This window comes from Myiozetetes cayanensis, unplaced genomic scaffold (assembly GCF_022539395.1).
Source record: "Myiozetetes cayanensis isolate MyiCay16 unplaced genomic scaffold, myiCay2020 scf2-11, whole genome shotgun sequence".
In the NCBI taxonomy this organism is placed as follows: domain Eukaryota; kingdom Metazoa; phylum Chordata; class Aves; order Passeriformes; family Tyrannidae; genus Myiozetetes; species Myiozetetes cayanensis.
Genome location: NW_026087411.1, coordinates 4,480,683 through 4,495,233, shown reverse-complemented (window position 1 = coordinate 4,495,233; position 14,551 = coordinate 4,480,683). Strand labels below are relative to the sequence as shown.

General features: G+C 46.8%; 1 protein-coding gene across 3 annotated transcripts in view; it reads left to right on the top strand.

The window, feature by feature from the left end:
• The first annotated feature begins 6,551 nt into the window (after positions 1-6,551).
• Positions 6,552-14,551, top strand: part of SLC8A1 (solute carrier family 8 member A1) — a 114,659-nt gene continuing 106,659 nt past the window's right edge. For 2 of the 3 annotated variants that reach the window (XM_050316965.1, XM_050316963.1), the window contains exon 1: positions 6,552-8,407. In XM_050316965.1, the coding sequence (XP_050172922.1) occupies positions 6,573-8,407 (1,835 nt within the window). In that variant the 5' untranslated portion in view covers positions 6,552-6,572. The remainder of the gene's footprint in view (positions 8,408-14,551) is intronic. The other variant, XM_050316964.1, reaches the window with a different exon arrangement.

The following is a 14,551-nucleotide window of genomic DNA, read 5'->3' as shown; positions in this document are numbered from 1 at the left end:
AAAAATCAGTTGCAGACTGATAATTATTCTTACTTTTTAATGTCCTTTACAGAAAACAGGGTGGCCTGATGTGTGTTTTACTTGATTGGATCCATGGAGGGCCTGTGCCTCTGACTATATTTGGAAAGATTTTGATGTTTTTTGTACTGATGCAATCAGGATGCTGATGGCCTGGAAATCATTTTCCTGATGTGGAGATCTGGAGGGTCATGGGCAGGGGATGCCAACAGGCTGTGCCTGTTTTGGAGTGGCAGAGCTGGGTGGAAGGAAGCAGGAGCCAGGCAGAGCTGGAGCAGGGAAGTGAGCCAAGGGTTTTCCAAGCTGTGTTTAAAGTGCCGTCACGCTGTGCAGCCCTGAGTAGCAACAGAGTATTTGGACTTAGCAGCTTTCCTCCTCCATTGGCCTGGATGTTCAGCCAGTGTGGGGGTAGGGTCTTCTTCCTACCTTGATGGCTAAATCTCACAGCTGTCAGGAGCTGAGTTTTACCGAAGCTGTGCCATGGGGTCATCACCAAGATCAGTAGTGAAACCAGCACAGTGGCTACCTAGATAAATCTCCAAGCACCCCATACCTCCTTGCAGGACTGTTGACATCCGTTTTGTGTCCCTTGGCTGGACCTGGGCTCTTGCGTGGTTTGCTGATTGATGGTCAGAGACCAGACAATTTATTTGGTGGGGTTTTTCTTTCCTATAGTCATGTTTTTTTCACAGTACAGGCTTTGCCCAAGCTACCTGCTGTAAAGCAGATTGCTGCTTTCAATGAGGCACGGTGTATAGGCTTCAGCAGGACCAGGAAGGGTCAGCAGGAGAGGAGAGGTCTACTGCCCTCCAGAGATGGGACAGTGAGTGTAAGTCCCATGTGTGGAGGAAAGGTATGCAGTGCTTTCTCCTGGGAATTCTGGTTATTGCTTGTAGTAGACTCTTTAAGTGCTGCTCTGCTGCAAGAGAAGCTGGGAAGGGGGTTCTGCGACTTGGAGACTTCAGGTCTGACCATGGGGTAGGAGCCTAGGGCATGGCGGGGACAGGGACACTTTTTGGCCAGGAGAGCCTGCCTTTTTGGGGCTTGATGTCTTTTCCCCAGAGACAGTGGAAGAAGAATGAGCAACCAACTTGCTTTGAGGCTCTGTTTCTCTAGCTTGCAGGCTGGCTGTGCCTTGCAGTAACTACTAGCTGCTTCTTCGTCAGTTTTTGGCCCCTCTGGCTGAAGGGAGATTGTCTTTCTCCTGCCTCTGACACTTGCAAAGGGCAGTTTGAGCTGCTTTCTCTGTCTCTCTGCAGCAGTGCTCTCTCACTAGGAAAAGGTCCTCTCTGTCTCTGACTGTGGGATGTGGAAGGGCTGTCTGGGAGTCCCCATGGTGTTGCAACATGCTCCTGGTTGTGTTCCCACATCGTGCTGAAAAGCAGCCACTCTCATGTGAACAGCAAACTTTTTACTGGCCCCAGCAAGCAACCAGGCACCCTGTGGGGAGAGGGTAATGCTCCAACCTTCTGTACACCAGGAGGACAGCTGTGAGGACACCTTCTTCCATACAAGCTGCCAGTAAATCCACAGTAGTGATGTTTATTATGAACTGATGTCACAGTGGGGTAGGCACCGTTGGGTAGCATCGGCAGTGGCTGTAATGGTGCGAACACTGCTGTGTTACAGCTGCTCTGTACAGGTTTTCTATTGAATGCTGGGAAAAAATTCCCCATGGAAACTCTCACAGTCTGTCTTTGTGTGGCCACTCATTCCTTGTGAGCCCAGGCCATTTTCTTCCTTGCCCAATCCTTCTGTAGCTAAAGTGTCTGGATTAGTGTTTTTTCAGTACTCTTAAAAATATGGTGCTTCCAGTGGTCATAGACCTGTATGTGATACAAAGGCATAGGAAAATAACAGGAAGAGTCTTACAGTGGATATTTCAAGGCTGAAATGCCCCAATGGAGCTAGGACTTTTGGGGGGGCTGCAGCAAAGCAAAAGCTGTGCTTTGTTTAAATCCAGAGCAGCTTTCAGGCTCATTTTGCATGCAGCGACAAGCCGGCCTGAAGGAGCAATGCTGTCAGAGTCTAAAAGGCTGTTTCCTCCCTATCTGGCAGCTCCTGAGCTGGGGGGCAGGAGAATGAGCTGGCAACATGAGCTCTCTCCTACCAATTTGTAAAACCTAGAGCTCCCGTGTCCAGCAGGGAGGCAAATATCTCTGCAGCCCTCTAGCCCTGCTGAAAGCAACAACTGCCCTCCTGGTGTTTCACAACACCAAGGTTGGAATAACGGCTGGAGCAACGTCTATTGCCTGGGAACTACACCTAAACTGAGCTTGCTGCGCAGCCTCTCATGGGCTTTCCTCCCTTCCTGTGCAAAGCGGCTTGCTGGCACCCCTGGGGAGCTTGTTGCAAAAGAGAAGGGGCTCAGCTGCAACTTCAGGAGAACCCAGGTTGGGCTCTGTCTCTCCTGGCTAGCTCTAGCTTTTCCTTAAAGCTCTCCAGTAGCCCCAAGACAGTTCCACTCCTGCAGTGGTAAAAAGGGCTCTGGGTGCTGTCCCTGAGCATCAGGCAGTGCTTATGGCAGGGCTGTGCTGGCCCAGGATGGTGGTTTGGGATTTTTCACCACACATGTAAGACCAGCACCGAGCTCCAGAGCAGCCTGTGTCTCTGCCCAGTGCTGCTATGATCGATCTGATCCCAGAGGATTTGGGGTAGTGCCCCCAAGGCCACGAGCACCACCGCAGGCAGGGTTTGCCAGGGCTGCCAGCATCAGCACCAGCCCTTGCTTTTATTATTGATGGCCAGGATGGGAAATGCAATTGAGACATCTTAATGAAAAGCTAACAGAGCTGGGTTTGGAGGGAGGGCTGTTCTTCTAGTAACCTTGCTTCTCGTTATAGAATAATGTAAATGATTTGTCTGGGAATATTCCTACCACAGTGTGCTGACCACGGGCTGAGACCCTAGGCAAACGCAGAGTAAGAGGGTCTCTGGGGACCAAGCTGTTTATTTGGGATTGTACTGATAAGAAATTATGATGATTTAATAGCAACTGTTTCTCTGAGATATTTTGAGTGTCAGGCTCTGGTTGCATGTGTGTCACTAGCATGTTGTGGACAAGCATTTTCTGGCCCTCCCTAATTCCTGAGCTTCACTGTGAATTGGTTTAAGCAGGAAGGCTGGTGATGGTATGTCAATCTTGTTTGATGACCACACCACAAAATGATGGAGAAAGTAGAGCAGAGAGCTGGGGGACACTACTGCTGCTCAAAGAAGGCACACTGATGCAGCCAATGGGTTTCTCTTCCAAAGCTCCAACCATTTCTTATGCCTCTGAGCTGTCCAGAAAAGTTCCACATTTCTTACCTCCTGCCATCTGAGGGAAAAATATTGTTTGTACATGACGTGTTGGTTGGAAATGCCAGAAAGATGGACTGCTCAAATGCAAACCTCTAGACCTTTTTTCCTCTTGTGTAACATAATATAGGACTTGATTTTAAAAAAACAACCAAACAGAAAAAAAAAAACAAACCCCAAACCAACTTGTATTAGAATGTTTAAAAGGGAAGAACATGGCACATAAAGTTCAAATGACTTATTAATTTGATCTGATGCATGTCTCTTTTTCTGGATGAGACTTCCAGTAAGACTTCCTTTTGAGATTGTAGACTTGGTCCAAAGTGTGATGGGACTCTCCTATGACCTAAATCAGTGACCCAAAGCATAATATTTTTTCTAGAACCATCTGTTTTCTCTTCTTGCCAAGGGGATTTCACAATGCCTGATTGCTCTGAATAATTGTACATGTGCAGGGATATGACTTGCCACAGGGAGAAAAATTAACTGAACAAGGGCAGGTGGATGCTCTTGAGTTTTTTTGAAGAAAATACTACCCTTTAGAGGGAGAGGTTGAAGAACCATGGAGCTGAGTAATATCTTATGCCCACAATGAATTTTTTTAACCCTACATATTTAAAAAGGAAACAAAGCTACACTTACAAGCTATCTGGGATAAACAGAGTAGGTACCAAGTCAGCCTGTGTTTTGACAGCCCCCTTATCAAATGTCTCTGTGATTTGGTTTGGAGCAGTGTGAAATATGAGAGTACAGATGTTGGGTGACTAATTCATGCTTCAGCTATCCTTCAATGACCATGAATGCACATCTGTTTCAACTTGGCTATCTGCTGAATGGCCTGCAACAACAAGGTACTCTTCTTTACAAATGTCATGTTTTCATTTTTTTTTACTTTGAGTTTGTAAGCAGTGATTACAGTTTGCATTTGAGAAAGCAGAAGGCACCCAGGGACTGTGATCAGGGGTGCAACGTTCAGGGCTTCTGAATCCAGCAGTAAGAACTTTTTTTTTGTAGCATTAGCAGGATTTCCAACACTAACAACTTTCTTTTAAATCTATCTTCCTACAAGAGATTTGCTTTTTCTTGTTCATCTTATCTGTTCTTATCACCCAGCTCTCTGACTTGCTCATTTCCTCCACTATGTACCCTTTTCTTTTCTTAATTACAAAACTGGGGAGTGGGGGTTGGAGGCAGACCAACAGTTCCTGGTGAGAAAATGTCATTTATATAAAACTGCCTAGATAAATTCTCAGTGTTTTTCTTCCAGACCAATAATCCTACTACAGCATCCATAAATAAAAGCAAACAGAGGAGAGGGCTTTGATCCACCATTACAATGCCTCTTTTGGAGTAGATCCCACAACATGGGTGCAGGATGGTACCCATTGCTTCCTCCAGTCAGGTGTTGACTTGTGCACAGCCTTGTCTCTGCATAATATGCCCCTGCAGTAACAAGGAGGGGTGATTTGTCATGGGGGAGAAGGAGATGGGTGGTGGTGACCAGGTGCTTTTCTTCAAACAGGTGTTGGTGTGTTCCTGTTTAGGAGGGCAAATGCTTCTCCTCAGGAATGCCTGCCTGTACTATTGCAGTCAGCACTGCAGCATGTGCAGCCTGTTCTGTGGCTGGAAAGGCAGCCTGTGTCCCAAGCTGTGCTGTGAAATAAGACTTCTTTCAGAAGGAAGAGGGAAGGTATTCTTAGCCATCCCGTTTGGGTCCCGATCACTGTGACTGGGCCCAGATGACAGCTGGGATGCTGTCACTGGGTGCCACCTTTAGTGCGAATGGGTTGGTCTGTGTCTCCCAGCGCATGCAGCTGTGAGCTGTCAGACCTGGTGTGTTTTTGCTGGAGATCAGGCAGATGGCAAATGGTAGGGTGAGACCTGCCAGGCGCTGCAAAGACTGTGCTTGAGGAGGCATTGGCTGGGTTTCTTGCTTGTGTCCCATCTCTGGTATGGGCCTGGAAATGAGATCCTTCTCTTAGAAGTTAAACCCTTTCATGGCTGAACATTTTTTTCTTCCTTTCAAGGGCGTGGGTTTTTATGAGCAAAACCAGTTCAGCTTTTTGTATTTTCCAGCAAAGTCAAGGTATCGATGTACTCATTTTCCTCTCTTTATAGAAACATTTCAAGCACTGCATGATTAAATTAATTTGGATTGGAGAAGCATAGCATAGCAAAGGCTCTCCTTAAGGAGAAAATATAGCTTTAATAACTAGGGATCTGGCTTTTATTGGCTAGTAAAATTGAGAATGTAACACTGAGCATGCTCGATTTTTGCACTAAGCATCTCTTTGTACTTAAAGGCATCTGTTCTGTCGGTTTATGCACTGTTAACTAACTGCAAACCTCTTTAACAACTCCTCTACATTGCTGGAAAATCCTGAGGCAGGATAGGGGCAAGTACAGGCTGTCATGCCTGATGACTGATGTTGTAAATGGAGTGAGAAAGGCCCTTGAAGGGGAAGCCATCAAAGCTGACCTAGTGGGAAAAGAGCACAGGGACATGTTTCCTCTCTAAGCATGCCAAGAGAGCCAGGCTTCGATGCATATGGGGCTCTTTCAGTTTTGGGAAGGTGCAAAGTGGTGCGCTGTGGAAGGAATGGCTCCAAAATCATTAATTACAGACTGCCCTTCTGGTGCACCTTATGACCAAGTTACTGTTAAAAATAAGGTTTTGCCATGGCTTGAGAGTTCACTTTGTGCAGATTTCTGATGTGGAGTAGATGTTTAGGAGGACTGTGAGCAAGAAAAGGCTGTGAAATACATAGATTACAGTGATTTAAAATGGCAAGTATAAAAATATTTTTTAAACAGGATGAGGGGATAGTAGATTTCTCTGCCGTCTCCTGCTCTTACCCTGAATTCCAGTGAGAGAATGCACTGTAATTTTGAAATGGGAAACACTTCTGCCAGCTGTGAAGCAGAATGATGGGCTTTAATTAGATGAGGAACAAGAAAATGCAGTTGAAATAGGCTTTCAGCAAAGAGAAAGAAACATCACAGTTGCTAAAGGGGGTAGGTGCTATCCCACTGGTAGCATCTGATTCCACCCTTGTTCAGGTGACTGAACTAGAAATAATTTCTACATAGAAAACATCAGTAATCATAACAAAGTGGGCTCATTCGATGGGTCTTCTTGCATAATGGGATAACTTGACTATATGTTTGGGAAAAATGGGAAATGAAGCTGGAGAGGAAAATCTGTTATCTCTGGTTGGCCTCACTTAATGCATCTTTCCTTTTGTCCCTGCAGGATGAGGATGTCTGGGATCTGTTCGGAGGAAGTGGCCATGCTGCGAGTAACTCACCCACCCACCTTCCCAGTGAGCTTTCAGCTCCTGAGCCTTGTGCTGGTGTTGCTCTTCCATGCAGATGGTATACACGCGGAGAGCCCCAGTGAACTGCCAGGGAACGACACCGAGGAGTGCGCTGGCTCGTACATCTGCAAAAAGGGTGTGATTTTGCCAATATGGGAACCTCAAGACCCCTCATTTGGTGACAAAATCGCTCGGGCAACGGTGTATTTTGTAGCGATGGTGTATATGTTCCTGGGAGTTTCTATCATAGCTGACCGCTTCATGTCCTCCATCGAAGTCATTACATCCCAAGAGCGAGAAATAACCATCAAGAAGCCCAATGGCGAGACCAGCAAAACCACTGTGAGGATCTGGAACGAGACTGTTTCCAATCTCACACTGATGGCCTTGGGCTCGTCCGCCCCTGAGATTCTCCTGTCTGTCATCGAAGTCTGCGGCCATGGCTTCACAGCAGGGGACCTGGGGCCAAGCACCATTGTGGGAAGTGCTGCCTTTAACATGTTTGTCATCATTGCAATATGTGTGTACGTGGTTCCAGATGGAGAGATAAGGAAGATCAAGCACTTGCGAGTGTTTTTTGTTACGGCGGCCTGGAGCATCTTTGCCTACACTTGGCTTTACATTATTTTATCTGTGTCTTCACCTGGGATTGTGGAGGTTTGGGAAGGCTTGCTCACCTTCTTCTTCTTTCCCATCTGTGTGGTGTTTGCCTGGATAGCTGACAGGAGGCTTTTGTTTTACAAGTACGTCTACAAGAAATACCGAGCTGGCAAGCAGAGAGGCATGATCATAGAGCATGAAGGTGACCGGCCCTCCTCCAAGGCTGATATTGAGATGGACGGAAAGGTTGCTAATTCTCATGTGGAGAACTTTTTGGATGGGACACTGGTGTTGGAAGTGGACGAGAAAGATCAGGATGATGAGGAAGCCAGAAGGGAAATGGCTCGGATCTTGAAGGAGCTGAAACAAAAGCACCCAGACAAGGAAATCGAACAGCTTATAGAGCTGGCCAACTACCAGGTCCTGAGCCAGCAACAGAAGAGCAGGGCCTTTTACCGCATCCAGGCCACTCGGCTCATGACCGGAGCTGGCAACATCTTGAAGAGACACGCTGCAGACCAGGCCCGCAAAGCTGTCAGCATGCACGAGGTCAACAGTGAGGTGACCGAAAATGATCCCATCAGCAAGCTCTATTTTGAGCAGGGTACCTACCAGTGTTTGGAGAACTGCGGCACTGTGGCCCTGACCATCATTCGCCGGGGAGGCGACTTGACCAACACAGTGTACGTTGACTTCCGGACAGAGGACGGAACGGCTAATGCCGGCTCCGACTACGAGTTCACTGAAGGGACAGTGGTCTTCAAGCCTGGAGAGACCCAGAAGGAAATCCGTGTTGGCATAATCGATGATGACATATTTGAGGAGGACGAGAATTTCCTGGTACATCTCAGCAATGTCCGTGTGAGCACTGAGGCCTCAGATGAGGGCGTTCCTGAGGCCAGTCGTGTCTCAACACTCGCCTGCTTGGGATCACCGTCTACTGCCACTGTCACCATTTTTGATGATGACCATGCTGGTATCTTCACCTTTGAGGAGCCAGTAACACACATCAGTGAAAGTGTAGGAACCATGGAAGTGAAAGTGTTGCGAACCTCTGGTGCACGAGGAAATGTTATTGTGCCCTACAAAACCATTGAAGGCTCAGCCAAAGGTGGAGGAGAGGACTTCGAAGACACCTGTGGGGAGCTGGAGTTCCAGAATGATGAGATAGTGTAAGTGAAGGTTTTACTTTTTTCTTACAGTCTCTGTTTCTCCTGAAATGAAATGCACTTGGCTCCCAGAGCTGCACTAGAGGTTTTTGGGTGCCAGCATATTGCAGTAAACCATGAATAGCCATATGTGCTTTGGGGAGCCTGAAATGCTGCGTTCCTGCCTTGCTAACAGGCCAGAGAGTGCCTGGTCGGGGCACTCTGCCATTCAGCACCAGGGAGGTGGAACTGATGCAGGAGCCCAACCTCCTGCACTGTACCCATGTGCTGAGCAGACTCTATAGCCTCAGCTCTGCAGTGGAGCAGAGAACAAAACCAAGATGCCTATGACCACCCAGTCACAAGGACCTGTCTTGCGAAGGGCTTAAACTGAATGTATGAATTGTGGTACCTACTTCCCCTTTCCTGTTGAGGGTCATGTCATCCAGGACTGGGCCACAGTCTGTTCTACTGCTCAGAGCTTTGTTGAAGGTCATTTCACCCTCTCCTCTTCTAAAGGCTGTAGGTCTGCGTCATTGTCCAATACATGTCATGAAAAAATGTTGTCATGTAGGGAAGTCACATGGTTACGATGCAACTGCGGCCACATTTGGCTGCTTGCAAGTGAAAAAGAGGCTGAAAGCTACTCCAGTGTTGCTCTGTGGATAGTGGAAAAATTAGTAGCCCTGTAGCCTTATTACATTATGTGGAGAATATAAATTAGCTCAATAAATCGTGGTAGAAAACATCTATCCCTGGGTATGTCACGAAGACATTTCCTTGCCCAACTGGTGTTCTGGGAGGAGCAGGCGTTGGGAGTCCTGTTATTCCATCCTCAGGCTCTTCCTACAGTGAAGTCTGTGTTTGCAGATCAGTCCCTGCCAATAGGGACTTACCCATGTAGCACAAAACCCCTGCATAGAACTTAAAGCACTCACTGATAAAGGGCACTGCAGTGTCGGAGGAGAGCTAACTGTTGGCTTGAGTGTTATGTATTGTACTACCGTGGTCTCCTGGAAGTTGAGACAGACCCAAGAGTGGTCTTTGTGTTCTGTCTGTTACCTTTATCTGCTACATGTGCAGAGGGAGAATGAAACTTCTTCATAAAACTTCTTAAAGTAGAGGGGAGAAAAAAGGATTTATACCACTTGGGATTTTGACTTCCCAGGGAAAAACTGAGCAAGAGGTTCACAGCTCCAGCAATCTGGAGCCCAGAACATGCATGTTGCTCACACAAGGGTCAAAAGCACATGGTTCCTGGTTCCTGAATGATAACTGTAGTAAGAGGAATGCAGTTATTTGATTATATTTTTTCCCATTTTGGGAGAAGCAGGGAGTTGTCTGCAGAGATGCAATGAACTAGGCTATAAGGATATCTCCCAAAGGCTCTTTACTTTTTACCCAGGCTTTTTAGTTTTCATCCAGGTCACTCAGCACTAGCAAAACTGGGCTACTAGTAGTTAGACTTTGATGTTTGTTCTCAGTTCTCATAGGATGTGACATGTTTACATGGCAGGCCAAACACACAGGCTCTGCAACTGTGCTCAGAGGGGCTTGGACTCCCCCTTGTCTTGTATCCATCACTCTGGTCAGGATCTCTGTGCTGTCCTTCATCCAAAACCTGTGTCTGTGCTCTCTGTTGGTGCTCGTCCTGTGATGTGGGGTTCTGCAGTGGGATGGTGATGCCTTCTCCCTGGCACTGCTGTGCCTACTGCCTCTGGTGGTGGCCTTCCCTTTACTATGCTATCCACTGCTGACTTCTGCCAACAGGGCAGTAACCAAGGGGTGTGCTGGAAACGAGCTGACCACATCCTGTTGGGTCTGCTGCCTGGCCTCCTGGGGTGTGCTGGTGTGCCCTCACCAGGACAGCAAGCCTCCTCCTTCCTCTTTTTACTGGCTGTCAGAATGTGCACTGCAGGCACAAAACAGGGGAAACCAGCTTTCTTAGAAACTTGTCTGGTTTTTTCTGTGCAGATGCCATCATATCTCTATTGCCTTTTAACTATCTCTCCCTGTAATCACAGGAAGGGATGATACATAGGAAACACCATTTTAGGAGTTCACAGTGTGGTACAGATGCTTGGGGAATGGTGAGTAAGGAGATGGTTGACTGCAGGGCCAATTATTGACTGGGGGACTTTCTCCATTCAGGTGGGAGAGGACATGCACAGTATGAAACTCATTGTACATATTCCAAACTGTGTCTGAAAGGCAGTACATATTAGTCTAAAACTTAGGTGCTACAGTCCATGTTTAGGTGTTGGATGGTACAATCTGACTTGCAGAAGATTTCCTGCAGGCCCATGGTTGCAGGCACAAATGTAGGGCAGCCCTGCAGCACAGAAGCTGAGTGGTCCTGACACTGAGCTGCCGCTTACAGGCATCCTCCCTTGGAAGAGTTCGCCCCAGTGGTAATAAAGAAGATATGCTAGCACAATATGTGGATTATAGAGCTAAAGCCTGTTTACTCTGTCATTGCTTGATAGTGCCTGTGCTTTAGCTAAATCACAGTTATGTAGAACGGTGCAATGCCCTAGCACACTGGATTCAATAGAGTTCTAAAATTTCAGTTTTTCCCATGCTCTGTTGGCCAAGAGATGTCTTTGCTGCCCTTTCTAAAGGTCTTTAGTGGCTCTTCAGCTCTGCCATTCAGGTCTGTATCAATCAGCTTGGTAAAATTGAGTAAGATGTGTTTTTCTGGGGCACTAATAACAAAGGTAGGGCAGTACAGGGAGACACGAAGATAAAAGAAAAGCATGCACAAGCCTCTATTATTAGAAGGCTGGCTTGCTGGTAAGTCCCAGTAAAATTAGAAAGCGCTGGAAGGACCCTGATCTTCTGGAGACCTTCCTCTGGTTCCCAGAAAGCCTAATTATGTAATATGTTGTTTGTTTGCAGTGTCCAGAGAGTCTTTCCCATTTGGCAGTCTGTTGATGTCCCCCTTCCTAGAGTACACAGAATAGCTGTTTAACTGCTGACGCCATGCTGCTTCGTTCGTTTAAACAAACATCTCATTCTGATGCTACCGAAAAAGAGGTGTAATGGAGAAGATGCTGGTCCTCCTGTGGAATATTTTATCCTGGCTCTGCCTCTTGGGGTGATGCTTTTCTACTCCTTGCTCCTGAAATACAGCTTGTGTGTTCAGTGGATGCATGTTACCAAGTGAAAGAAGCAGCGTTTAAATGTGTTTTGCAAAGGGGTTACCTGTGTTTGCATGACAAATCGTTCCAAGCTGTGTGGGAAAGCTTAAGATTTTTGACTGGGGTTCAGCAAGGTCAGTCTCTGCGGTGCTGCACGGGTCCCTGGGGCTCTGAGACATTGCTGTAGGACAAGGTACTATGATTTAAAGTGTTAGAGAGAACCTTCCCTCTGGGACCATCCTCAACAAGGGGACTCCAGCCTTGTCCTGCATCTCCATTAACGATTAAAGCTTTCTTGATGAGAACGTGGAGATGTGTAGTTGTAGGCTCTTCCTGCCCACTTGCCCACTACAGCTATTGTGATCACAGAAGAGGTCCCTGGTTCATCTAGCCAGGCTATTTTTATCTCCTGACTGAATGCTAAATAATTCAAAAGAAGTCCAGTTTCCTATATTAGAGGAGGAAGCACTCCTTCTCTCAGCTGATATCCCATCAGTTCTTCTCCTTTCTATCTTGAGCATCAGGAGGGGTACCCCTTCCAGATGTGAATGCAAAGCTATACGAAAACAGTGTTTTCTTTCGTATTCAAAAAATTATAATTTTTTTAGAGATAACTAAATAGAGATCTATTACAATCTGCATTCCAGATGTCTGCACACACACCCTAAAAGAAAAGATTTTCCTGCAATTATGTCAGTGAGGAAGGTGGCACATACAGTTATGTGGACAACCAGTCAAACTTGTATTTCACCAAAGCACCTGTAAATGCTTGGAAAATCTTAAGTCAAATTATCTCACGGTTCATAGTTTAACTGTTTTTATAAGAGATGTCTGCTGCAAGTTTAGGAAGTGACAGAGATGCCCACTGAATCTGACGTGCCCAAGTCAGCTTTGGTATTTCTCTGGAAGCATAAATCTAGGAGCCAAATGCTAACAGAGACAAAAACACCAGCTAAATCCTCTGATTTTTTAGGGGAAGCGTCCCCAGAAATCACATAGGCTCCTCCCAAGAGCCCTTTAAAAATGTCCATGTCAATAAATATAGATTATGGCAGGAGGGTAACTAAGTGGTACTGCTTCTCTAAGTATCCCTTTTCTTTCCCAAAAGAAGCTGGGTGAAGAATTTCTAAAGAAACAGTAAAAACAATATCCTGCTAAGCCCTGGGACCCCTCTATCTCAGTTTTGCATCTGTGGCCTGCAGCTTCAGAGAAAAGAAATAAAGCCTTCATCATGGGCAGCCTTGCAGTAGGAGGCAGTTGAAAAGCAGGGTGTCCTCTGCAGTGGCAGAGACACAGCTGTAAACCAGGCTGAAGGGGAAGCAAACAAACATTCCCCTTTGCAGGTTTCGTTGTTGGGCACATTCTCTTACTCTTTGTGGTCCCACTTTGTTTGGCTGGACCAATGTGCATCCCCTCACTCAACAGCCCCAACTTGCAGAGGGTTAATGTATGGTAGCACAGCGTGAGATATCAAAATAGACCAAATAAAGATTAAACTCTTATTTGGCCTGCTTCCAGAGCCCAGCTGGGGTTTAGAGAGTGTTTTCCCCTCACCACTGGAAGTATTGCCTGGCATCGTGGGATTTGCAGGCAGTACAAATATGGCCACCTGGATCTAGAGCTTGAATCCTTGGCAGGAGCATCCAGTGCTCCTGGTTCACCCAGTAGAAGTCCAGCTTATGGAAGGTAGCCCTGTGGCCCACAGCAGGGGTCTGAGTAGGTGTGTTGCTCCATGCTGGGGCATAGCATAGGGGCCTGTTTCCCTTTCCAGGGGACTTTTGAGGAGAAGTTCTCTGGGTCTGAAATGTATCATTGCTTTGGTTCCTGAAGTCCAAAAGCTGGTTGACCCTCTTAAGAGGGGAAGATGCAGCTATAATAGGGCTGTCTTTTCTTTTTCTCCTCTTCTTTCAAACAATGTTTAGTCTTTCCTGACCATGGCTTAGCATCTCCCAGCCATGGGCATTTTTCTTAAACTGCATGGACAACCCTGTACATTTCTGTTAGGAGGCATCAAGGAAATGAGGTGTGAACACATGTTGTTCACAGACCTTCTCTCTGTGCTGTGCCCAAGACAGGTCTCAAGCCTGTGAAGCACATATGTGCAGCTGTGTCTCCAAGCGTCTCATGGCCTGGTCTGGTCCTCTGCTCCCTGGAGCAAAAGCCAGTGGGTCTGCTCCTGTCGCACATCGTCGCGGTGTTGTGGGAAAAGTCCTGCCTGTAGCTTGCTTGGGCAGGGCGAACATGGGATGCTGCAGACTGTGCTGTTTGCCCAAATAAGTCAGGAAATCTAGGAACTTGATTTGGTGATGTCTCCTGTGGAGCGGCTTAGGCAGCAAAGTTGTGTCACTGGATGAAGGAAGTTGTGCCAGGACATCACTGGGGGTGAATGGGGCGGGGGAGAAGGGTGAGGACAAGAGTGGTTAGCTCTCACTGAACAACTGACACAGTTTTTGTCCTTGAAAAACCAATGTTTCCTTATTTGTAATGAACTGTTGTTGGCAATTTACTGCTGCCAGCTGCATCTCTGTGGTTGATTAAGGGAGCTTGGATCTTAAATATGTAATAACTCCCTGAAAGCCATTGAGAGGTAGTTATTAGCTTCATCAGGGCCTGTGTACACATCCGCTGTGCTCCTTTATGAAAAGGCTACCTATTAAATGCATTGCAGTAATTTCTAAAATGCAGGATCTAGGCTTGTTTTAAAAATTAAAACAACAACCCTAGCAAAGCCTGTTGGCATGGGAAAGTTATCTTGGAGCGAAGCACTGCTGCACAGCTCCTTGCTGGGGAGACAAGAATGGGGGATAGGAGAAGTCCTGTCCCCCTTTGCACACCCTTCTTTCCCTGGCATGTGCTTGACCACTGCTGGCAGCAGCACTGGCACCAGCAGTGATATTCAGGTTTTGTCAACAGAGCCATCTTCCGCCCCTCTCCCTCCTGTGCACGTGGAATCCATTGCTGTGGCAAATCCTTGAACAGGGAGAGGTAATTCATTAGTACATGGGATCCTAATGCAAGTGCAGCTCAA